This window comes from Dasypus novemcinctus, chromosome 9 (genome assembly GCF_030445035.2).
Source record: "Dasypus novemcinctus isolate mDasNov1 chromosome 9, mDasNov1.1.hap2, whole genome shotgun sequence".
In the NCBI taxonomy this organism is placed as follows: Eukaryota; Metazoa; Chordata; class Mammalia; order Cingulata; family Dasypodidae; genus Dasypus; species Dasypus novemcinctus.
The window spans coordinates 50,128,609-50,153,436 of NC_080681.1; the positions used below are offsets into that span (position 1 = coordinate 50,128,609).

Below are 24,828 nucleotides of genomic sequence, written 5' to 3' on the forward strand. Positions count from 1 at the left end.
AGGGTAGGGTGGGGACTGAGGACAAATGGAAAGGGTGTGCCCTATCTCCGCCACTCCAATTATGTTTTGCCCAGTGGAAATGTAGGCCCTGCAGAACCAGATCATATGTTTTTTTGTAAAGAAACTGGATATTCAGAGCGTCAAGTGAATCTTCTGATTTTTAAATCTTCGCAATTAAGTCAACTATTTAACAGACCTATCTTAGCAAAATAAAATATCTATGAGTCAAAAGCCAACCAAAGGCTACCAATGTATAACTTCTGCAAATAACCCTGACTCCAGCCTGAGGACATTATGTGGTAAGGATTTGGGACAAAGACCTGGAGATATCTGCACTCTAAGGAGTCACACTAAATGCAAATAGTTAGTGAAGGCTGAACAAAGTCCTCAAGACATAGACATCCACCTGGTGGCCTGCACGAAGGCATTCTTACTAAAAGCATACTATCATTTCCATCTTCAGCCAAGTACTGTTTTGTTATTGGGAATCTATTCCAAAGTGACATAGGATTTTTTTATATTCATTTTAACTCGTATTTGGGGACAAAATCACCAAAACATAAAACATAAGATTTCCTCTGAGAATAAAACTATAAAAAATTATCATGCACTATGTAGATCAGCCACTCTGAACAAAAACCTATATGTGAGGTAGCTGGGGAGTTTGAGGAACACCCAAATACTAATCATGGGGACCAGACAGATTCTCAGGAGGCTAGGGCTGTGTTGGCAAGTCTACAGTGTTGGCCTCGCCAGGTAAACCGCACCCTGTCTGCAGGAAGAATGTAGTAACAGAAGCGAGAGGCTCAGCACACTTTCTAAAAGGTGTCCAAAGAAAAAGATTAGGCCAAAGAAAAAGATTAGGCCGGTTTGTCATCAACATCATCCAAGATTCTGCTCTAATCAGCATGTGAGTATTCACAGGCCAGAGACTTATCTACCTCTGAAGTGGAGAAGATGGGCTTGGCTTAATAGTACTAAAAGTTGAACAACCTCCCTCCTCCACTTCACTGCGATTTCACCAGGCAACCTACTTAGTATAATTTGTCTCCCCATATCTATTTCCTTCAGGGTGGAACATGAACGGCTCAGCATTTTAGCCTGCCATTACATAAATATTTCTAATTCTAAAGTAATCCATTGGCATTCTGAGTTATCGACATGTCTCTTGTGACTTTGATGTGCATTACATAGCCCTGGAAAATCGAACAAATCTGGAAGCACTGAAAAAATAAATAAAAAGCCTTCTGAGATTTACGAAGCTAAGGACCCAGACTCTGGAATTTGGGGACTTCATTAAAGGTATTATCCTGCCTAAAAAGTCAGCTGGGGGAGCAGATGTAGCTGTGGCTGAGCACTTGCTTCCCATGTACAAGATCCTGGGTTCAATCCCTGGTACCTCCTGAAAAAAGAGAGAGAGAGAGAAGTCGGCTGGCCTCTCTACATGTCTCTGACTCATCTTGCTCTGCTTGGCAACACCAGTAACTAGAAGGGAAAATGTACATAGAATGGAAGTTGTTTTTTCAAATCTGTGTATTTGTCAGCCATCTTCTCTTTCTGTGTGACATCTCAAGACTAACCACTGGGTGGCATCAAAGCAAAGGCTAAATTTAAGTTCTGGCCTGGAAATGCCTTCAGAAAGGCAGTTTTCACTGCTAAGGGAATGTTAGCCCTCTTTCTCAATGATCTGGTACATAAATCAACCTGCTTCCACATCCAAACAGCCAGGCTGGTCCTGTTCACCCACAGGGGAAAAAACAGGCTTCTTGTTTTTTTAATGTTTTAAAGATTGTGAATGTCTTCAGTCTGGCCTACTCCTGGGTGCTGGCCTGTCTAAGCATGCCTGGCCAGGGCCAAGCTCTAAATTAGTCACTTCCCAAAAGGGGATTTGGACCAGACCTTTCTTGGGGCCAAATTATGAGAGTGAAGAGCTGTATAGAGCAGATACTAGCTAGCTGGTTCACTGGATCCATCAGTGCTCTCCACTCCAGGGAGGCAGACTGCCTGCCGCCCTAAAGCACAGGACACTCAGCCCAGCTGCCCCCAGGGGTGAGTTATGTAGGTTCCAGATGCCTCCTAAAAAGAAGACAAGCAAGAAGCAGTCATGGTTGTTCCCTAACTCTTTTAGGAGAATTTTATCTATTACTGTAATTATGCAATTTAATTAAAAAATACATGAACTGATGAAATGACTGTGATGGAAGAACTTATTATTGCCATAGAAACAAGGCTGATGACTTTAGAAAGACTCACTAAGGGTGAGCTACTATAAAAAAAAAAAAAGATAGCATGGACAATATGACTCCAGGAAATTAGGAAAAATATCTTTTAAAAGACAGGATTTCACTCAGATCAGTTATCAAATATCTTTAAATTCATACCAACTTTTAAAAAATAAAATAGAACCCAGAGACACACATTATTGTTGAGGTTTATATAAAACTTCACAGAACTTCCATCTGTATCCTCTATTCAAAGAAGTCCTATTACATCCAAAATATTGCTAAAAGAATGTACTTTTATGTTTTATACTAAAATGTCATATACACATGTATCATTCTCTATGATACCCCATTTTTTTAAAGATTTATTTATTTATTTCTCTCCCCTCCCCACCCCCACCCCAGTTGTCTGTTCTCTGTGTCTATTTGCTGCGTATTTTTCTTTGTCCATTTCTGTTGTTGTCAGCAGCAAGGGAGTCTGTGTTTCTTTTTGTTGCGTCATCGTGTGGTGTCAGCTCTCCGTGTGGGCGGCGCCATTCCTGGGCAGGCTGCACTTTCTTTCGTGCTGGGCGGCTCTCCTTACGGGGCACACTCCTTGCGCATGGGGCACACTCCTTGCGCATGGGGCTCCCCTACGCAGGGGACACCCCTGCATGGCACGGCACTCCTTGCGCGCATGTGATACCCCATTTTAACTGACACTTTCAATAAAAAGACCAACTCCCAGCCTCTGCCATATCCTGAAGCTCAAGTGGAGAGATCGGGACATGGAGAGGACAGATAAGTGTCTATCTCCTGTCCCACCCCCAAAGCCTGAGCCTGAGCCCTAGAGAAAGCCAAAGAGCTGACAGAAGCTGTTTTCAAGCACTTGCAACATGGCTGGGATCCCCAACTGCTGAACGGTGATGCAGTAGGGAGCCTGGGCTTTTCTCCCCACTTTTGCACAGAACAAGGCTGTTCTGGTCCCAGGAAGGGCCTGGTTGGCCTAAGTCTGGAGCAATGCTCACAGAGCAGCGGCAGAGACCATATTTCAACAGGAGATGGGCAGAGATGGGCACAGCTCTATCCAGCCAATACTCATAGTGCAGAGCTAGCCTACGGATGCCCGGAGGAAAGAATGGAATGCTTAGGAAAACAGCAGATCCACAGGGGTGCCTAACAAGACCAGGCTTCTTTTAAGCTCCTGAGACACCCCTTGGGAACATCCAGAGATGGATGTAAAGAAGTAACATGGCTGGGGTCTGGAGGTCCTGAGTGGAAAAAAATCAATGATATTTTGGTCACAGAAAGGAAACAAACCAAGCAATGTGAGCTCAAAATTGAGATAAATGTTGCTTTAATATTTCTTATTAGTTCTCAGCTGAATGGATAAATGCCTCTTGTTTTCCTGACTTTGCAAAAACATTTTTAGTATCTGATCCTTTCAAAATGTCTTGAGAGGGAAGCAGATTTGGCCCAACAGATAGGGCGTCCACCTACCACAAGGGAGGGCCAAGGTTCAAACCCAGAGCCTCCTGACCTGTGTGATGAGCTGGAGCACGTGCAGTGCTGATGCACGCAAGGAGAGCGCTGCCACGCAGGGCTGTCCCCAGTGTAGGGGAGTCCCACGCGCAAGGAGCACGCCCAGCGAGAAAAAAGCGCAGCCTGCCCAGGATGGCGACGCACACACAGAGAGCTGATGCAGCAAGATGACACAACAAAAAGAGACACAGATTCCAGTGCTGCTGACAAGAATTCAAGCAGACACAGAAGAACACGCAGCAAATGGACACAGAGAGCAGACAACTGGGCAGGGGGACGGACGGGGAAGGGGAGAGATTAAATTTTTTTTAAAAATTTTTTAATGTCTTGAGAAGAGTTTACTACTGAGCACTGGTCATTACAACCTTCATACTCAGTTGTTTTTCCAATGTGCTATCATAAATCCCGTGAATAACTTTCTCAACTACATTCTAACTGTTGATATTTAATTGTTTGCCCTAGGAGAAAAATTAATATTTTGGTTGAATCTGTACTGTTCTCCATAGGATAGTGGTTAAAACATAGACTTTGGCATCAGAATGCCTGGATTAAAACCCCAACTCCAGGAAGCAGATGTGGCTCAAGCAGTTGGGTGCCTGCCTACCACATGGGAGATGCCTCTTAAAGAAGATAAGCAAGACAACAAGATGACACAATGGGTTGGCACAGCGAGCTGACACAACAAGATGATGCAATGAGATGATACAAAAAGGAAACAAAATGAGGGACACAACAAGCAGGAGCACAGGTGGCTCAAGCCATTGGGCACCTCACTCCCACATGGGAAATCCCAGGTTCGGTTCCTGGTGTCTCCTACAAAGATGACAAGCACACAATGAACAGACACAGAGAGCAGACAGTAAGCACAAACAACAAGGTGGGCAGTGAAATAAATAAACAAATCTTGAAAAAAAGAGAAAAAACCAGCTCCTCCGTTTTTAAACTCTATGAACTTGGGGAATACCTCCTAATCTGTAAACTGGGGATAATACCTATTTACAACATCATTTTTTAAGCATTAAAAGAGCTAATCTATGAAAAATAATTAGCTCAGTGGCCAGGCCTATATTAATAAATTGCTGCTGCTAGAGTTTGTAATTTGCTTCTTCTGGTACATTCCAACCTGGTGAGAGAGAAATTTGTTCTTCCTACTCCCTCCCCCGCAAAACCATTTGCATTGGTTTTCTCTCTAAAAAATGAGAAACATGCAAAAGTTCCTCTTCAAATGTTCAGAAAGTTGTCACTTCAAATACCAGGGACAAAAGGCCTCTTTTTTATTCTATTTTGCTTCTCTATAAAAACAATCTGATTTTCCTTTTTAATAGGAGGACAGAAACAACAGATGAGTCTGCCCAGATTCTCCAAAGTGGCTAAGCTTGGGCCCAGCCCTCAGGAGGCACCCAGCAGTGAAGCCCCTACAGGCTCCACCTTATTGGTATGGAAGATTTAAAGTAAAGAGGGGGAAGGGCCCACTGAGGAACCAGAGAACATAAGACTAATTCCCTGGGGAAGGGGATGTGGCTCAAGTGACTGTACTTCTGCCTACTGCCTGGGAGGTCCCGGGTTCAGTTCCTGGTGCCTCCTAAAGAAAACAAGCGAGACAACGAGCTGACATGACAGGCTGGCGCAGTGAGATGACGCAGCAATAGACACAAAGAAGAAAACATAATGACAGACACAACAAAGCAGGGAGTGGAGGTGGTTCAAGTGATTAGGCACCACCCTCCCACGTGGGAGGTCCCGGGTTTGGTTCCCCTGTGCCTTCTAAAAAAAGGAAGATGAGCACACAATAAACAGACACAGCAAGTACAAACAAGGGAGTAGGTAGAAATGAATAAATAAAATAAATCTTAAAAAAATAATAATAATAATTCCCTGGATTCTGAGGTCTCTTCCATCCCTCACCTGACAATGTCCCTAGCTGAGTTACATGACACCATGTGGGCAAGGGACCAGCTATATCACCACTCCATCTCAGAAAAAGAAACATACAGATCCCTCTCCCTAATCACCCATAGTTTGTAAACTACCTCAACAAACGCACTAATCAACTTCTGTAATTTCCATCTTTCAAATTACACATATCAAGAGAAACATCAAAACAAGTACCTGGGTTGTCCTGTGGTACCAGGAGCTCTAAAAACGGATGCTAACAATGAAACAATGGAAACTGTTGTTTTCTAGGAAACACACACACACACACAACAGTGGCCAGCAGGCAACACAGATAGGACTTTGCAGGATGTATAATGTATATACCATGATTCTCACTTTGCAGGCCCAGAAATGCTTCTTCACCAACCCTCCCCACCAGTGTTCCCAGAGTTTATCTGAATCTCAGTAACTGAGACTCACAAGAGACAGATGTTACCACTTCAGTTACTAATCTAAACTGAGGGATGCTATCACAGGTCCAGGTGGGCTTCCACAGTTCATCTCATGATCCTGAGGAGAAACTGCTTGGAGAAAGTGATGTCTAAGCAGAGACCTGACAGAGGAGGTTAACCCAAGAACAGATGCAAAGCAGGAAATGGAAGGGAAAGTGCTCCAGGTCACTGGTTCAACAAGTATGAAGTTCCTGAGAGCAAGGAATGGAGAATTTATGTTTAGAGTACCTCTTAAGCGGTGACTCTCATTCGATAGGTCTCTGGTTCACCTGACCCTTTCTTCCCACTGGGTACCTGTGGGAATTAGTTGTCACAAGTTTGCATGATAAGCATGACACAAGAGTAGACCACTTCAGTACCAAGGGCAAGTCTCCCAGGCCACGGCCTCAGGCAGGCAGTTCACAGTTACATGTGGTCCACCGAGGTTCACTGGGTTTGCAGGTTTTAAGTTATTTAATTGTTTGCTGAGATGGTTAGTTTTCTATTTAACTCTGCTAGGTTATATTACTCAGTATTTACTCAAACACTATGACCCTAAGTAAAGGCGATTACCCTTGATTATATGGGTGGACCTCATCCAATCAGCTGAAGGCCTGAGGTTTCCTAAAGAAGAAACTCTACCTCAAGTCTACAGCATCAACAACTCCTTTCTGAGATTCCTGCCCTAGACAGTCCAAACTTGCTAGTCCCCACATCACGTGAGCCAATTCCTTGAAATAAATCTCTCTAGGTACATATGCATACACACATACATATACATCCTATATATACTATTGGTCTCGCTGGTGAACTCTGACTGATAGAATGGCCCACTTTTAAAAACTGGGGGATTTCTAATCAAAAGTCAAATTTCAGGTTTCCCTCAAAGACTGACAATTCCTACACAGCAATAGGATCAACAGCTTTACTTGGGGCTTGCAGCAATATGACTCCCCATCAGCCTCACCTCTCCCTGTTTTTATATTTGTTTTTTGTTTTGATTTCTTCAGCTTTGACTTAGTTTATTGCACGCAGATATTCAAATCTGTAAGCCCTAACCTAGATCTGCTGGAAGGCCAGCAAAACATCCTTTATCCCTCCATAGAATACAGCTCTCTCTGGATCCAGAAGGGTTATGACTCCAAATCCAGGGCCTCTCTCCCAAAGACAGCATTCAAGGAACACTGTAGTTCTTACTCTCTGAATCTGCGTTTTCTAGGATCCACGCGAGCACACACAGTCTTTAGGTAATGTACCAAAAAAACTGACAACTATTATGTTTTGGCTTACTTAGTTTGGATTACAGTCCCCCCAGGAAATCGATGCTAATCACCCCCACCCCGACTACACTGAGGTGTGTGCAAACCTTCTCCAAGCTTCCTCTTCACACAGTTTCTCAAGGTCTCCCTTTACAAATGGCTATTAGTTATTACATGCTGTTTCTTATAGAAGCATTATACTTAAATTGTTATTTTCCTTCAAACTAACAAATACATATTGCCACACACATACACTATAATTCGACTAGTGGCAGTCATGAAAACATCTGGGAAAAGTTAATTTAAAGATAAAATATTTTTTTTTCTTAACTGAGCATTTGATATGTTCCAGGTAAGATACATTCTTTACATGTTCTTTTAATTAATCTTCCCAACACTATTATGAGACAAGTATTATTATTATCCTAATTTTATGATTAAGGAAAGCAAGAATTTGATAAGTGACATGACTTCACCAAGGTCATAGACAACAAGTAAGTGGAAGAACTGGAATAAAAGGCCAGGTGGGAAACAGACTTGGCCCAGTGGTTAGGGCGTCCGTCTACCACATGGGAGGTCTGCAGTTCAAACCCTGGGACTCCTAGACCCATGTGGAACTGGCCCAAATGCAGTGCTGATGCGTACAAGGAGTGCCCTGCCACGCAGGGATGTCCCCCACATAGGGGAGCCCCACGTGCAAGGAGTGCGCCCCATAAGGAGAGCTGCCCAGCGCAAAAGAAAGTGCAGCCTGCCCAGGAATGGCGCCGCACACACAGAGAGCTGACACAGCAAGATGACGCAACAAAAAGAAACACAGATTCCCATGCCGCTGACAACTACAGAAGCAGACAAAAACGAACACGCAGCAAATAGACACAGAGAACAGACAACTGGGGTGGGGAGGGAAGAGAAATAAATAAAATAAATAAATCTTAAAATAAAAAGATTCAGTGTTATTACTGTAAAGGCATTACTTACTTCAGCCATTTTATCCTTTGGCTTTCATATGTCATATCTTATTTTTGTCTGGTTTTTTTTTCACCCCTTTGATTACCCTTTCTGATAGTCTTCACTTTGCCACTCTCCTCTGAGCCTCTCTCTCTTTTGTTTTCTTTTCTGGCTGCAGAGCACCCTTCAATGTTTCCTGCAGAACTGGATTCTTGTTTATGAACTCTCTTAGTTTCTGTTTATCTGTGACTATTTTAAGCTTACCATCATATTTGAAGGAAAATTTTGCCAGATTAAGAATTCTTGATGGGCAGTTTTTCCCTTTCAATACTTTAATTATATCACACCACTGCCTTGTTGCCTCCATGGTTTCTGAAGAGAAATCTGCATTAAGTCTTTCTGGACACACCCTGATGTGATGTTTCACTTTTCCCTTACTGATTTCAGAATTTTCCCTTTATCTTTGGCATTCGGGATATTATATGTCTTGGGATAGGCATATTTGGATTTATTCTAATTGGAGTACACTGTGCTTTCTGGACACCTATATCCATGTCTTTCATGAGAGTTAGGAAATTTTCAGTCATTATTTCCTCAAATACTTTTTCTGCTCCTTTTTCCCTTCTCATTTCCTTCTGGAACTCCCATAACACATATGTTGGTGCACTTCATGTTATCATTCAACTCTCTGAGCTCCTGCTCAATTTTTAATTTTATCCATTCTTTTCTTTCTCTGTTCTTCCTCTTCAATTTTAGTTGTTCTTTCCTCTGTGTCACTGATTCTTTCTTCCATGATTTCAAATCTGCTGTTGTGTGACTCTATTGTATTTTTAATCTCACTTATTGTGTCTTTCATTCCCATAAGCTCTGTTATTTTTCCATGCAAGATTTCAAATTTTCCTTTGTGCTCACTCAATGTCTTCTTAATGTCTTTTATTTCTTAAACCATGTTGTCCTTTAACTCCATGATTTGATTTAGGAGATTCATTTGAACCTCATTAATTAGCTTTTTCAAGTCCTATGTCTCATCTGGAGCTTTGATATTTTCTTTTGCCTGAATCATATCTTCTTTGTTCTTCGTATGACTTGTAATTTTTTGCTGATGTCTGGGCATCTGATACCGATGCTGAGTTTATTCTGAGATTCAGTTTCTCTCCCTTGCCTAGGGAATTTACTGTTAAGTAGCTGTGTGCTACCACTGTTCTTGTGATTCTTGGTTTGACTTGTTCTAGATATTCAGGATTGCCCCTGTTTAACTGCTCAAACCATGGCTAAGGACCCAGTAATGGGGTGCAGGTCAGTTTCCAAGGGTCTTGGAGAGGCTGGCAGTAAAGGCACGCACCTGTTTGCCTTTTTATTGTTCTTTTTCATGCAATTTATGGTCTTGCCAGCAGATGGTGCCTAGGGAAGACCTCTCAGTTCAGATCCCAGGTGCTGGGAGGGGGAACTCCTCAGGTGAGTGGGCGGTACAGAAGCAATGTCCTCTGGGCTGGCCAAGGCTCACAAACAAATTTTCTCACAGGCTGCTCTCCACCCTTGGCAGGCCACACCCTCCCTCCCTCTGCCTCTTCAGGAACCAAGCCTGGGTGGTAGGGAAGATGTTAGGGAAGGCAAATTATCTTTAGCTCCCTGCTGGCTATCAGGATCAACAATGTTGCAGTCCCACCCAGCTGGTAGCCTGTGACCCCTCCAATGCAGCAGACAAATTCTCTGGTCAAAACCGGAATCTGCTGTAGGCTGTGTTCCTTCCTCCCCCCTTTCCTTGGAGAAGAGGACCCTGGCAACCCCCTCAGTCCATAGCTGCTGCAGTCCACAAACTGCTATTTGCTCCATAGGTGGGGGGGAGGAGGGCATCGGCTGCTGCTTTTGCAGCTCTACTCACAGGATTTTTCAGCCAGCTGAGACTCCTTTCCTTCACCCCTCTCTCTTCTGGGTGGTGTCTGGCCTTCCTGTGTCCTGAGCCTCACAGCAGCCCTCTAGTCAGTCTCCGTCTGTCATCTAGCTAGTTTTTCTGGGAGAGAAGCAATCCCTTGGCCTCTAATCCTCCATCTTCCCTCATTCAACTGTAGTTGTTATTCTTTTTTTTTTTTTTAAAGTTTTATTTATTTATTTAATTCCCTTCCCCTCCCGCGGTTGCCTGTTTTCTGTGTCTTTTTGCTGTGTCTTGTTTCTTTGTCCGCTTCTGTTGCCGTCAGCAGCACGGGAAGTGTGGGCGGCACCATTCCTGGGCAGGCTGCACTTTCTTTCAATGGGCGGCTCTCCTTATGGGTGCACTCCTTGTGTGTGGGGCTCCCCTACGCGGGGGACACACCTGCGTGGCAGGGCACTCCTTGCGCGCATCAGCACTGCGCATGGGCCAGCTCCACACGGGTTAAAGAGGCCCAGGATTTGAACCACGGTCCTCCCATGTGGTAGACGGACGCCCTAACCACTGGGCCAAGTCCGTTTCCCTGTTATTCTTAATAGAACTCTATGATTCTTAACTTATCTGCCTCCTTGTACTCTTCATACAAATTGTAAGCTCCCTGAGGACAGCACATCGTACAGTTGTTAGAAAGCAGGCTCTGGAGGCTGACTGCAAGGGTGAGAAGCCTGGCTCCATCAACTGCTAGCTCTAAAATCTTGGGCAAATTTCTTCACCTTTCATAGTGTTTGTGAAGAATTCAATGGGTTCATATTTAGAAAGTACTTAGAAAAGCTGCAACTATTAGGCTATATTGACATATTTCATTATTTGGTATAAGACATTATCTGTCTTTCTATAACTGGAACAGATCCAGCAGTCTCAACAAATACTTGCTAATCACCATCTCACCTGCATTGCTTTTCCCATTTTATGTGTTCCTCTTTTTAAAATTACTCTTAAAAGGCTATGTCTTCATGATAATAGTAATAGTAACAGCTAACTTTTACCCAAGACTTACTATGTGCCTAAGACTATTCCACTCTTTTTTTTCATGTATTTACTCATTTAATCCTCACAACACTCCAGTGTGGTAGGTACTATTACCATCTTCACTTTCCATATGAGGAAATCAAGGCACAGAAAAATTAAGTAATTTACCCAGTGTTACATTATCACACAGCCAGTATGTGGCAGAGCCTATGTACTTAATTAACTATTGGACTTTGTTGTTTCTTTTGTAATATTTTTCATATTCCCCTAGAGCAGGAGTTCTTAACCTTTTTTGTTCCCTGGACCCCTTTGCCAGTCAGGTGAAAACCACCAGACCCCTTATTAAGTCCACACCATACTGCGTATTATTTAATAAATAATATACCTGCACAAACATGTCCCCACAATAATGCTTTTTTTTAAAGATTTTTTTATTTATTTCTCATACAAATCTTAAAAGACAAAGTTTCACTCTCTATATCAAATAGGCTTAGTCTTTGGAAATGAGTACATAGTTAAACTGAATCACAAAGATGACGTCCAGCTGTGAATGATTCAAAGGCCTAAGAAGTACTTCACATACTTAACATCCTCTTCCGATAGATACATAGCACAGAAATGAAGCCTCTAAGCATAGTCCAGAGATTTGTAACCCCAAAACAAAATTACTAATGCTTTAGGAGCTTTAGCTTTCAATCCCATATGTCAGGCCTCCTGCCACAAACCTATTTCCATAAAGGGCAACAATTAAAAATTAAAGAAATTCTCCAAGATAAATGACACAGAGACTCGTGAAAGTAAACCTGAATCAAAGCGTCATAGATTTTATAGTTATTTTTCTGCAATTAAGAGACTTCATAGGAAAATAAAACAGATGAGCTAGTCTGGTCAGAGTCACTTAAATGGAAAAGCAGATTTTCACAGCCTTGGTAAAATCCAGGTTTATGGAGCAAGTTCTACAAAACTGAGCTCATTATAGAGACATGCTCCTTTTTATTGGTAAAAGGGGAAAGGAAGTGAGCCATGACCTAAAAAAATACCACTAGACACATTTCAGCTGATACTTGATAAGGACTGGGAAGGCTGCCATCAACTCATGGCTAGAAAAGAAAAATTTGGATCTGAAAGCAACTGACCAGGAAAAGTCATGTAAGGTATGTGAAAGATTTCCCATTAAAATAAAAATTTTCAGCAAGGGAGTCATTTAAACCAATGGTTTTTAAATGTTTTGTTTTGTTGTGTTTTACTGGGACACACAGTAAGAAATAGATACAATATATTGTGACCTATAAATATACACAAACATACATAAAACTGAAACACACACATATATATGAAGTAATAATTACCCTTAGTATGCACAAAGCTTATGATATTTTCTGTTCTATTCTACTTCTTGTTCTAAATATACTGGTTGAAACCCACTAGTTTGAAAAACAGTGATTTAAACTGACCAGCACAAGTGATTCTGAAGGCATGTTTTATAAATGGCCTTTATTCCTCCCCCAAACTTCCACAGCCAATTTGAGAAAGCCACAGTGGAGCATCTGCTCTTGGGTCAAGGGCCTTGTTCTTGAATGCTTGAGTGAAGGCTACCCAGAAGGGTTCTTCCTCCATATCTAGCCATTCTTTACTGTGCTGGCTCATCTTTAACACCACTTAAATCTTGGTGTTCCCCTACAGCTCTGCTCTTGGTCTTTTTCTCTTCTCACTCTGAATGATTGTATCTATTTACAAGACTTTCACTACTAATGCAGGGCAGTTACACATAAACCCTATACTCTAGGCCCCAATTCTCAATACCCTTCTACCTTTTAAACATTTCCAACTGAATTTCAAATTATGTCCAAAACTTTACTTTAAAATCCCTACTTTCTCATCCAAATCTATTTCTATTCCAGTATTCCTCATCTCAAAGAATGGTACCAACTACATTCTTCAATCAAGTCACAAATCTGTGGGTCAAAATGTGCAATCCCCATTTCCTTTACCTCTATATCTAAAGGGTAGCCAGTTCTACCTTCTTAATATTTGTTAGTATGCAAATAAACATTTAACAATTAGCTCTCCAGAAAGAGAAAAAGCACTGATTTGTAGTATTTGCCAGTTTCTGTGTTGAAAACACCTTCAACATAGGCAATTTCAAGCAAACAACCTGATGTCACTGAATGCAGAGTTGGGAAGAGATATGCATAAACACTCTAGCATACCACTCTCTTCCTCAGAAAAAAATTGCTTCTCTCTAAGCCTACTGCTACTGCCTTAATTTAGGCCTTCATTTTCTCTTAGAATCTGTTTTTTTTTAGGAGGCACTGGGAACTGAACCTGGGACCTCCCATGTTGCAACTGCTTGAGCCACATCCATTCCACAATAGAATCTTTATGGCTCTCCTCATCTCCATCTCATATCCAACCCTTTTATCTGACACAAGTCTCTAAAATATCTTTCTGAAATCCAAATTTCAACATGTTACTACCCTGCCTAAATCCCTTCATTGGTTCTCCATCCCCAGTCTTTACCTTCATATAAGGCACTTGATAATTTGGTCCCTACCTACTCCTGAGTTTCCACTCTTGCCACACCACCAACCATACCTTCTAGTTCAATTACACCGACATACCTGGTATTCCCAAATACATCATACTGTTCCATACCTCTGCACATTTGCTCGTATTGTTCCCACTCCCTAGACTAACCTTCCCCAATTTTTCCACTTAGCAAGCACCTCCACATCATTTTAAGATTCATCTCAAATATCCTCTAGGAAGTTTTTCTTGAACCCCTTACGTAGACTTGATGCCTCCTACTTTTACATCTCCAGCACATTTTAGTTTCTAAACATGCTTTATTGAATTTGTTTTTCACATCCATCTCCTCTCACTAGACATGAGCTTTCTGGATCTTATTCATTCATGAATCAAGCATGTGATATGGTGATGGTATACAATAGGGTGGTATACAATAAATTGTGACTTTTATTTCCCCAGGCAACTAGCACACTAAGACCAGCATATTCTAATCACTTGATAAATGTCTGTTGAATGAGAATATATCAATATGTTCTTGCCATCTGTCCAAGGTTAGAGGACCTGACTGCTAAGATACCCAACCAGCACCTTCTGGATTGTTAGGGAGCCCAAGATCCACTTCTATAGTCAAAGAACTTACACTGTGACCTTTTTTCTTTCTTTCTTTCTTTCTTCCTTTTTTCCTTTTGGTCTCCCCTAGGCTGTGAACTCCTCAAAAGGAAGGAGCTAAAGTTTAGTCTTCTTTTCTTAGTATCTCCTGTGCTACAAAGAGTATGGAACACAGCAGATTCTCAGTAATTATTTGTGGACTACATAAATGAAGGACCTTCACAGAAGTAATGCCCAAAGATTTTGGCACTGTAGTCCCCTTCAAATTTCATGGCTAGCACTAAGAAAAATGTGGCACTACTCCTTCCCTGAATGTAAGCTCGATGTTGTCATGATTTCTACATAGTTCATTGCCAAGCAGCTATTTATGTGGCATCCAGCATATAGCAGAAAAATAAAATCCTTAAAGGCAAACACCCAAAGCCATTTGAAAATACCTTCCCTCCAGATTCATTCTAATACACCCAGACTGACAGTTATCATGAATGCCTAACGTGAGATTCAAAGTCAAGAGACCCAAAACTACTCTGATTATAGAACAAAAACATCAATTTCATCATGTCATTATTCAATTCATATATCTAAATGATGCTATATTACCTACTAAAAAAAACTCAGGTTCCCTCTCTAGTTTTTGAAACTCTACTTAATATGGGCCTGAGCTGCTTTTGAAGGCTGAATTACAATAGCCCCTGCAAGAAAAGGTTCTTTACTATCTTGGACACTTCCAACAAGAAACCCTTCTTCCTATTCCATAACTTCCTTCCCATCCTTACAGGCCAAGTTCAAGTGTATTTTTCTCTAGGACTCTTTCTCACTCATCCTGTAGCAGTTTGATATTATTTATGAATTCCAGAAAAGATACTGATTATATTTGTAAACTGGTATGTTCCTCTGGGCACAATACTCTTTAATTCAAAGGTTTTACATTTGCTTGATTAAATCAAGATTAGAGCTTTGATTTGACCACGTCAGTAGGGTGTGACTCAGGGTTAAGTCCCCGCCCCCTTGGTGGGCTGATAGGAACCGCTTACTCAAGAAGACACACAGAAGAAGATATGGAAGAGGAGAGAACTTGGTTGTTTGAGAGAACTTGCCATGTAACAGCAACGAGAAGGCTCAAACAGCTAAAGCCCCAGGAAGAGAGACGAGCCCTATTGTTAGCCTACGGCTGAAATCAGAAGAAGCTGGGCCCACAGAGCCTGAAGAGAAAGAAGGAAGGCGAGACCAGGCAGAGGTCACCCACCATCTTGCTTTAGCACGTGGCAACAGAGTTTGGTGAGGAAGTAATCTTGAGTCAGACTCTTTAGACTTTATAACTGTAAGCTCCTACCCCAAATAAATACCCTTTGTAAAACCCAACAGATTTCTGGTACTTTGCATCAGTATACACAACCCATTTAAACTTCTATAGTGGATTTAAATTTATATTTTTATTCTACAATTCAGGTTAAAGAAATGTCTAATTGAATCTGATTTTGAGCCCCCCTCTATAGGTTTGGTGATTTAAAAAATAATAATAATTAGAGGGAGTTAATTAGGGCAATTTCATGAAATGATTCTTAGTACACACGTCCCCAGAATGGCCTTGGGTCTTGACCTTCCCAAGGCTGGATTATCCAATTCGGTCTTTGTTTCTGGGACTGATGTGGTAGTCTTTCATTAAATTCCATTTTCCTTAAATTAGTCAGTGTTTATTCTGTTGCTCTCGGTCAAAGAACCTTGACACATATATGTTCCCTGCAAATGACATGTGGTGTACGTAATGATGGACAATAAAATATGGAAATGGGAACAGGCAGTAAGGATTCCTCTATCTTCTGCTGAGAAGTTGTGCTCATATCCTTGTTACACAATTTCAAAGTTGCCAACTACGGTATACTTCTTATACTTGACGACACAGTCCACATACCTGGGGGAGCTGGTAGAAAAATACTAGAGTGTGTTGACCATTTCTGACACTTTTTGGCAAGATCCTAGAAATGATTTTGCTTTAGCCATGATGGCATATCTGAATGCAGAGAGGAGAACATTCTGCCTTATTTATATTGGCCCTTTCTCCTGGCAGCAATCAAAGATGACAAAGTCAAATAAACATGGCAGACTAGAAAATTTTAAATCTTGGCCCTGAGCCAAAGATAATTCTATGAAACACAGGTGAGAAGGAAACATAGCAAAAGATAAGGCCGGAATCAAGAGAAGCCAGGAGAATTAGGCGAAGCCTGATCTCCCAAGTACCTAAATGTATACACCCTCCCTGACAAAAACCTAAGTGTTAGGATAAAGCCAGGGAATAAGGGACAAATTAGCTCTGCCTTTATCCCAAAGGCAAAAAGATAAGTAGCTAAGTTAAAGGCTGAAGGATGAGCAGAGCACAAGGCCTACTTCTAAGAGGAAAAACTCCCAGACTAGGACCCAGAGTCAAGGATCAGCCCACAAAGTGGAAATATATAAAAATAAGCAACCTAAGTTAAATTGCCATAGAAACCTTGCTAAATAAAAACCTATCATTGTTCCAAAAGCAATGTCCAGGCCTGCTAATTCATACCAGTATTTGAGATTCTAAAATAATATAACCCCATTAGGAAAATCCTACTCAGGAACCTTTTCAAATCTGTCCATAGAATTCATATGTTGCAACAGAAAGCAGGTTCAATAGTAGCTAGGCACATAAGGCTGTGAACTATATCAACTATCTACACATGCCTGTAGTATTGAATGAAAAATTCTTTTTTTTTTTTTAAAGTTCATCACCAAAGAACTTTTTTTTTTTTTTAAGATTTTTATTTTTATTTATTTAATTCCCCTCCCCTCCCCCAGTTGTCTGTTTTCGTGTCTTTTTGCTGCGTCTTGTTTCTCTGTCCGCTTCTGTTGTCGTCAGCGGCACAGGAAGTGTGGGCGGCGCCATTCCTCGGCAGGCTGCTCCCTCCTTCGCGCTGGGCGGCTCTCCTTATGGGTGCACTCCTTGCGCGTGGGGCTCCCCTACGCGGGGGACGCCCCTGTGTGGCAGGGCACTCCTTGCGCGCATCAGCACTGCGCATGGGCCAGCTCCACACGGGTCAGGGAGGCCCGGGGCTTGAACCGCGGGCCTCCCTTGTGGTAGACGGATGCCCTAACCACTGGGCCAAAGTCCATTTCCCTGAATGAAAAATTCTAATAATGGAACAAAAATAGCTAAGTACAGCAGCCTCTATAACATCCAAAACAACTATTATCCACCTTGCTTCCAAGTTAAGGTATATCATCTACTTTCTACAAAGTGCCAGGGTCTGCAAGATTTACACACAGACAACAGGAAAAATTAGGAAAGAATTAACACTTGAAAATAGATGATGTGGTAGATATGAAAGTGGGAAGAAATTATATATCCTTGAGTTGTACTAAGAGGATGGCTTTGATTTACAAAGAATCAAAATCAAATAAGAATATTTATCTCAAACAGCATACACCTATCAGTTCCCACTGCATGATACCTATGGAGTTGGGTTACCAAAGGAAGCCATATCCAAAGGAGCCACCAGATGAAAACCTCAATGCTGGCTACCTTCCTCTGTGAGACGTGACCTCAGAACCTCGAATGCACTGTACTGAATCATGGCACTTATAGCAGTGAGTACCAGAGTGGTCCCTCCAAAAGCAGCACCAGCATGGGTGGTCCTTTTCGTAAAGCTTCTATGGATCTCTGTCTCCCACAAATAACAAAACACACATGGTATTTCTATTAAATGGCCAAGAACCACTTGGGGCCAGAGAAAATTTTCTAATTCCATATGGCTAGGATCTATTGTTTGCTTGCTAGGAGGGAAAATGTGATTCCCCAGATAAATGCCATTCTCCTGTCATTTTCAGTAACTGCCATGAGAAAATAGTCTAATAAAGACAATCCATAAGGAATATTTATGTTCTGCAACTAGAAGAAAGAATATAGGGTGGATAAGGTCATGAATGAGTAATGGCAGGCCTGAATGATTCTACTGAAGATGTTTTAACACTGATAAATACCAGGCCATAATTTGTACTCATTAAAATAGTGCTGGGTAATGAGAGAGAAGTTGGCACATTTTCTACAGCAGAGATGGCCCTGGAGGTTTGAACAACAGTTGGGCTACAGCTGCCATGGCTAAAACCAAGCATACCAAAATGGAAATAATTTCATACCATCCCATGACGCCAAATTCAAAATGACAATGGAGGAAAAATATTGTGAGGAAGTCTTTAAAATAGACTGGGTAACTATTTTCAATACCAGTTCTCTGTGTAACTGAAATTTTTGCTATTGAAGTCTATGAACAATGGTTATTATGGTTTAAAGAGCTCAATCAAAAAATATTACTGCTCTTCAAAATGAACACAAGATAATGTGCTATTCTTAGAAGTTGGAATAGCCACATCAATTTCAAAGACACTAGACATTAGACTTCCTTGTTTCAAATATCTGTTTTAGAAAATGTCCAACAAGGCAATATTCTTCTTTTCTGCCTTCAATACTTCTTCTTGTAAGTAGTGTTACCCATCATTTCCTGTGTTCTTAACAGATAAGTTAGGTAAAGAGATATACTAAAACCCTAAGGTATACCTTAGAATGATAAGCCAGGAGAAGGGAGCATTTCACACAACATACACAAAACAACTCACCAAATGCCTTCTTAGGTTCTATTAACTTCAAGGTAAAAAGTTCCTCTTTTTTTAATTCTCTTAACTTCTTAGCAACATCAAAGTGACGCCATCCAACAATATTTTCTCCATTTATGGATTCAATATGATCCCCCACACAGATTGTTTTAACTGAATCAATAACGCTGCCATCTTTAATTTTCTGAAAGAAAGAAAATTAACTATAATATATAATGTAAAATGGAATTGTGTAACATTACTTTCCATGCTGATATATTAACAATGCAGTTTAAGACTGAGTTAAAGATGGGAAAGTAAGCAAAAATTGACCACCATCTTACTCTAACCATCCTTCTTTATCCTTATATTCAGAATTCACTCAGTCACAGAGTGACCACCTCTGGGAAAGTTCTCCTGACATCCCCCAATAACCCTCCTCCTGGCCCCCAACACACACACAAGACTGGGTAAGGAGCCACTCTCATGCTTCTACAGTACATTTCACTATCTATGCTGAGATCTAAGCTAAGCACTTTACATTTGCTATTTCATTTAATTCTAACAATCTTTATGAGACTGTCATGTTACAGGTCAAGTACGCGAGGCTTGGGTAAATCAAGACCTTGCCCAAATTCAACTTACCACACTGCAGTTGTTCATTTACTCTCATCTCTGCTACTAAACTCTAATATCTTCGGGGACAGAGCTTGTTCTATTCACAACTGTAGGCCCTGTTCCTAGCCAGCACAATACCTGGCACATAAAAGTCCATCCATAAATGATTGTTGAATCATTTCAACATGAGCTCCCATTACATAAAAACGGAGCATGAATTTTTTCTACTGGTTACATTTTTTTAAACCTTAAATACAAATGCAAAGACTCAAAAGAATGGCACAATCTTAACTAAAAAGACCGATGCCTAAGAAGAGATAGGTGTAGTTACCATGCTGGAAGCCAGAAAAGGTGATTTTATAATACCAGTTTTCATTTTTGTATTTCAGGTGAGGAGAACTTAGGACCCAAGAAAAAACTTTAAATGGGTCTTTCTTAAATCTATCTTACATCTGTATACCACCATCAATAGTGGCCTAAGAGTCCCAAAGACAGTCCCAAGAATTTCTGAAAGGATTTTAGGGATAAGAGTTCCAGGAAACCTTAAAAGTAAAGGTCCTGCAGAAGCATGTACAAGTTTCTCCACATGGTGAGAGGTTGGGCAAAATGAAGGCCACAGTGTGCCATGCGAGTTCCAGAATCCTTCATGGGAATGATGGGATAGAAATATTAGAGGTTGTTGTAATTGTGAAATAAAAGCATGTCTATACCCTATACTTGCTGGGTGAAGGCAGAACATCTCATGAATCAACAGGGTGATCCTGTGTCAAAGAGGTTAAGGGAAAAAAAACAAAACATCTCTGTAATATTGTTACCAGAAAAGAAAAAAAATTGTAAAAGACTAATCTGGGAAGGTTGGACATTTCTAACCTTTAAATGATATTACTATGTACCAAAACTCACAATAGAATTTTTTTGCCCCCAAATTTTTTTTAAAAAGTATGTTCATTGTAATGGTGACTGTTAGCATGTTTATGTGAATGACACAATAGTGCCAAATCAACAGCGCTCATTTGTCACCACAAACAACTAATTATAAAGAGACCAGAAATTTCATAACTGACATTATAAACCTATATTAGCCTTATATAGTTAATCCTTCTATAAGAGGATACTGAGAATGATAGTGTTGTGCTTATTCATAAAATTGTTGCTCAAAATGAACTTCGTTATTTTTTTTTTAAGTTAATTTATTCTCATTTTTAAATTCATGTTATCATCTAAAAGTACAAGTCTCTTCTCTTGGGCTAGGAGTCAGTAACAATGGCTCACAGATCAAATCTGGTCCACAACTTATTTTTTTTCCCATCCTCTCCCCCTCCCTGCCCTTCTGTTTTTTTGCTCTCTGTGTCCATTCACTGTGTGATCTCCTGTAGCTATTTCTCTTTTTGTTTTGTCTTCTCTTCTCGTCTTTCTCCTCTAGGATTCACTGGGATTTGATCCTGGGGACCTCTGATGTGGAGAGAGGTTCCCTATCAGCTGCACCATCTCAGTTCCTGGTCTCTGCTGCGCATCACCTTGATTCTCCCCTTTGTCTTTCTTTTGTTGCATCATCATCTTGCTCAAGCAGGCCCTGGCTCACTGCGTAGGCACTCAGCTCACCACATGGGCACTGATTGGCTCACCATGCAGACACTTGACTCACCACATGGGCACTGGCTCGCCATGCAGGCACACTTTCTCTTCCTTTTCACCAGGAGGCCCAGGGATCGAACTAAGGTCCTCCCATATGGTAGGTGGAGGCCTTATCACTTGAGCCACATCCACTTCCTCCAGCGCTTTTTTTTTTTTAAAGATTTATTTTATTTATTTCTCCCCGCCCTCCCCCTGGTTGTGTGTTCTCTGTGTCTATTTGCTGCGTCTTCTTCTTTGTCCACTTCTGTTGTTATCAGCGGCACAGGAATCTGTGTTCCTTTTGTTGCGTCATCTTGTTGTATCAGCTCTCCGTGTGTGTGGCACCATTCCTGGGCAGGGTGCACTTTCTTTCACGCTGGGCGGCTCTCCTTACGGGGCGCACTCATTGCACATGGGGCTCCCCTATGCAGGGGACACCCCTGTGTGGCACGGCACTCCTTGCTCACATCAGCACTGCACATGGGCCAGTTCCACACTGCTCAAGGAAGCCTGGGGTTTGAACCGCAGACCTCCCATGTGGTAGGCGGACGCCCTATCCACTGGGCCAAGTCCACTTCCCTGATTAACTTATTTACATACTGTATTTTCTCCTGAGAAATATTAAGACTTGGTTACAAAATCATGAATGTTTAAATCTATTGCCTTTTCACCTGAAACATCTTACATTGTAAAAACCATGTTGTACTATTAAGTGCATTTCTCTGCCACTGATCGCATCTAATTATAGTGTTTTGTTATTATTATTAAAGGATTAGCTACCACTTATGAGCTTTGTCAGCCATGTTATATGGTACTACATTTATACGCCAGATAACTATCAATAGGTGCTATCAGTTCCATTTGAGAGAGACTCAGAGAAGTTTAATGGTTTTTCCAAGGGCATGCAGTTAGTAAGTGGTTGAGCCAGGACTGAAAACATTCCTGTCTGACTCTTAAGTTCATGCTTCTATCCATCATACTGCACTGCCTCCCTAATCATGGAATTCCTGTCTGGGTCCTTACCACACTGCTCTACTCTTACTTTGACCCACTCTTTCTTCCAGCCACTGTCAAAGGCATATCAAGGGCTCACTTCAACAGCACACACACTAAAATTAGAAACATGCCGAGATTAGCATGGTCCCTGCACAAAGATGAACGTAAATTCATGGAAAATTCCTTTTTCCCCTAGCTAATCTTGGCAAAAAGAAACACAGAGTAAGATAAACCAGAAATTAATGAAACTGACTACATGTAAGGAGTAAGGAAAGTGCGTAATAGAGTAGAGGGATAGGGAAAGGAATGACACACCTGTGAATATATCTTCTGGCATAACTTGACTTTTGGAGTCATGTTAATATTCCAATATTCACAAAAAATTAAATCAACAGAATGGGGGGAGTTTTCTAAAACTCAGTGCAAATAGAAAAAATGAATTCAACAGTACTTAAGATTTATTTACTTATTTTCCCCCTTCCCTTCCCCCCACCCTGCTGTTTTTGCTGTCTGTGTCCATTTGCTGTGTGATCTTCTGTATCTTTTTCTCTTTTTGTCTTCTCTTCTAATTTTTTTCCTCTAGGATTCAATCCTGGGTCCCTCTGATGTGGAGAGAGGTTTCCTGTCAGATGCACCACCTCAGTTCCTCGTCTCTGCTGCACTTCACCTTGACTCTCCCCTTCCTCTCTCTTTTGTTGTATCATAATCTTGCTGTGTGACTCACTTGTGCGGGCACTGGATCACTTAATGGACACTTAGCTCACTGCATGGGCACTCAGCTCACCATGTGGGCATGGGCTCACCATGCAGGCACTTGTACAGGCACTCAAGCTACCACATGGGCACTCAGCTCGCTGTACAGGCACTCAGCTCACCACACAGGCACCAACTCGCCACACACGCACACTTTTTCTTCTTCTTCTTCACTAGCAGGACCCAGGGATCAAACTCAGGTCCTCCCATATAATAGGTGGAAGCCCTACCACTTAAGCCACATCTGCTTCCCTCAACAGTGCTTAAAATGAATAACATGATCACCAATGGGAGGAGGGGGCAGGAGAGAACTATTCCAAAAAAATCCTGAATACAGCATTTGGATCTTATATGCATATGCACACACATTTATCCTAAAGATAAAAATTATGCTATATCCATTCTACTATCACGGTATGATATAGTAATTCTGAAACCATTTATGCATATTGTAAAACTAAACAAATGAGTAAATATTTTGATGATTTTGAAAAGTAAATATTTTGTTGGGGAAGCCAAGGAAGAACCTTGAGAGGCAGGGTTAGAATTAGAGGCAAAATTAAAAGTTCATAATCTCTAATATATGTTTTCTACTCCTACTGCTAAATAATGATCTAGAAATAATGACACTCTTGTAGCAATGAACCACAACTGAGCCATCCAGATCTTGATTTTGAAATACCAGTCCCCACTGAAAAATTCAGAGCTCCTTAGAAAAACTGATTCCACATATGAGGAAAAGAAGATATAAAATGAACCTAGAAAATTTTGTTGTGCACAAAGTAAGAAACTGCTCAATAAAACGATGGAGGCCATGTCAAAAGAAGATAGCCAGCTTGAAGGGATTCCTGCAGGTCAGATCTTAAAAAATGTGAGTATCAAAAGAAATAATGATAATAAGGGATTATATACCATTGAATAAAATAAGAAATCATGTGTCCATGTAAATAAATGAATAAAGAGATATTATTTACAATAGAATGTTTTCTAATACATAAGGAATGATGAGATTAGACAATCAAAGCATTTTGCAATCATTATAGGGAAGCAGATGTGGCTCAAGTGATTGAGCTCCTGCCTACCACATGGGAGGTCCAGGTTAAGTTCCTGGTGCCTCCTAGAGAAGATGAGCAAGGCAGTGAGGTGATACAACAGGCTGGTGCAGCAAGCTGACACAAGATCATGCAACAAAAGACACACAGCGGAAAACATAATGAGAGACACAAAAAAGCAGGGTGCGGAGGTGGCTCAAGCACTTAGGTGCCTCCCTCCCACATGAGAGGTCCCAGGTTCGATTTTCAGTGCCTCCTTAAAAAAAGACCAGCACACAACAGACACACCAAATACAAAAACAATGGGGGGGGGGGAATAAACTAATCTTTTTTTTTTAAATCATTATAGTAAAATTGGCTCAGGTAAAACTCAATAATGGATGCTAAATCTGTGAGGAGGAAGTAGAACAGAATATTTTCATAATCTCAATGGATATTCCTACCAGTTACTTGTTAATTACAAAGGAAAATAAAATCACAGTGAAAAAACCTATTGAACGCTACTCCATTAGTCAGGGTTCTCTAGGGAAACACAATCAACAAGGGATATCTGTTAATAATAGATTTATCAGAGGCTCTGACACGGTCATGGGGATGCACAAGTCCAGGTTCCGCAGGCAGGCTACAACCAGGAGCTCCAATGAAAGTCCAGTGAAGATTCTTAATGAGTTCTGACAGATGTTGGCTGTCCAAAGGAGAGCTGGGGAATTCTCTCTCAATGTTGGAATCACTTCCCCTTTGAAGGGATTCAATTGATTGAGTTAAGCATCACTCGCTGCTAATGGCAATCCTCCTAAGTGATGTGATTATAACCAGCTATCTATGATTTACCAC

General features: G+C 41.2%; 1 protein-coding gene and 1 pseudogene across 1 annotated transcript in view; one reads left to right on the top strand and one right to left on the bottom strand.

Moving 5' to 3' along the window:
- The window catches only part of GIPC2 (GIPC PDZ domain containing family member 2), a 104,120-nt gene that overhangs the window by 41,508 nt on the left and 37,784 nt on the right, over positions 1-24,828 (bottom strand). The window contains exon 3 of the mRNA XM_058303306.2: positions 18,986-19,166. Coding sequence (XP_058159289.1) covers positions 18,986-19,166 — 181 coding nt within the window. The remainder of the gene's footprint in view (positions 1-18,985; positions 19,167-24,828) is intronic.
- On the top strand, positions 22,279-22,378 carry LOC111758997 (U6 spliceosomal RNA; annotated as a pseudogene).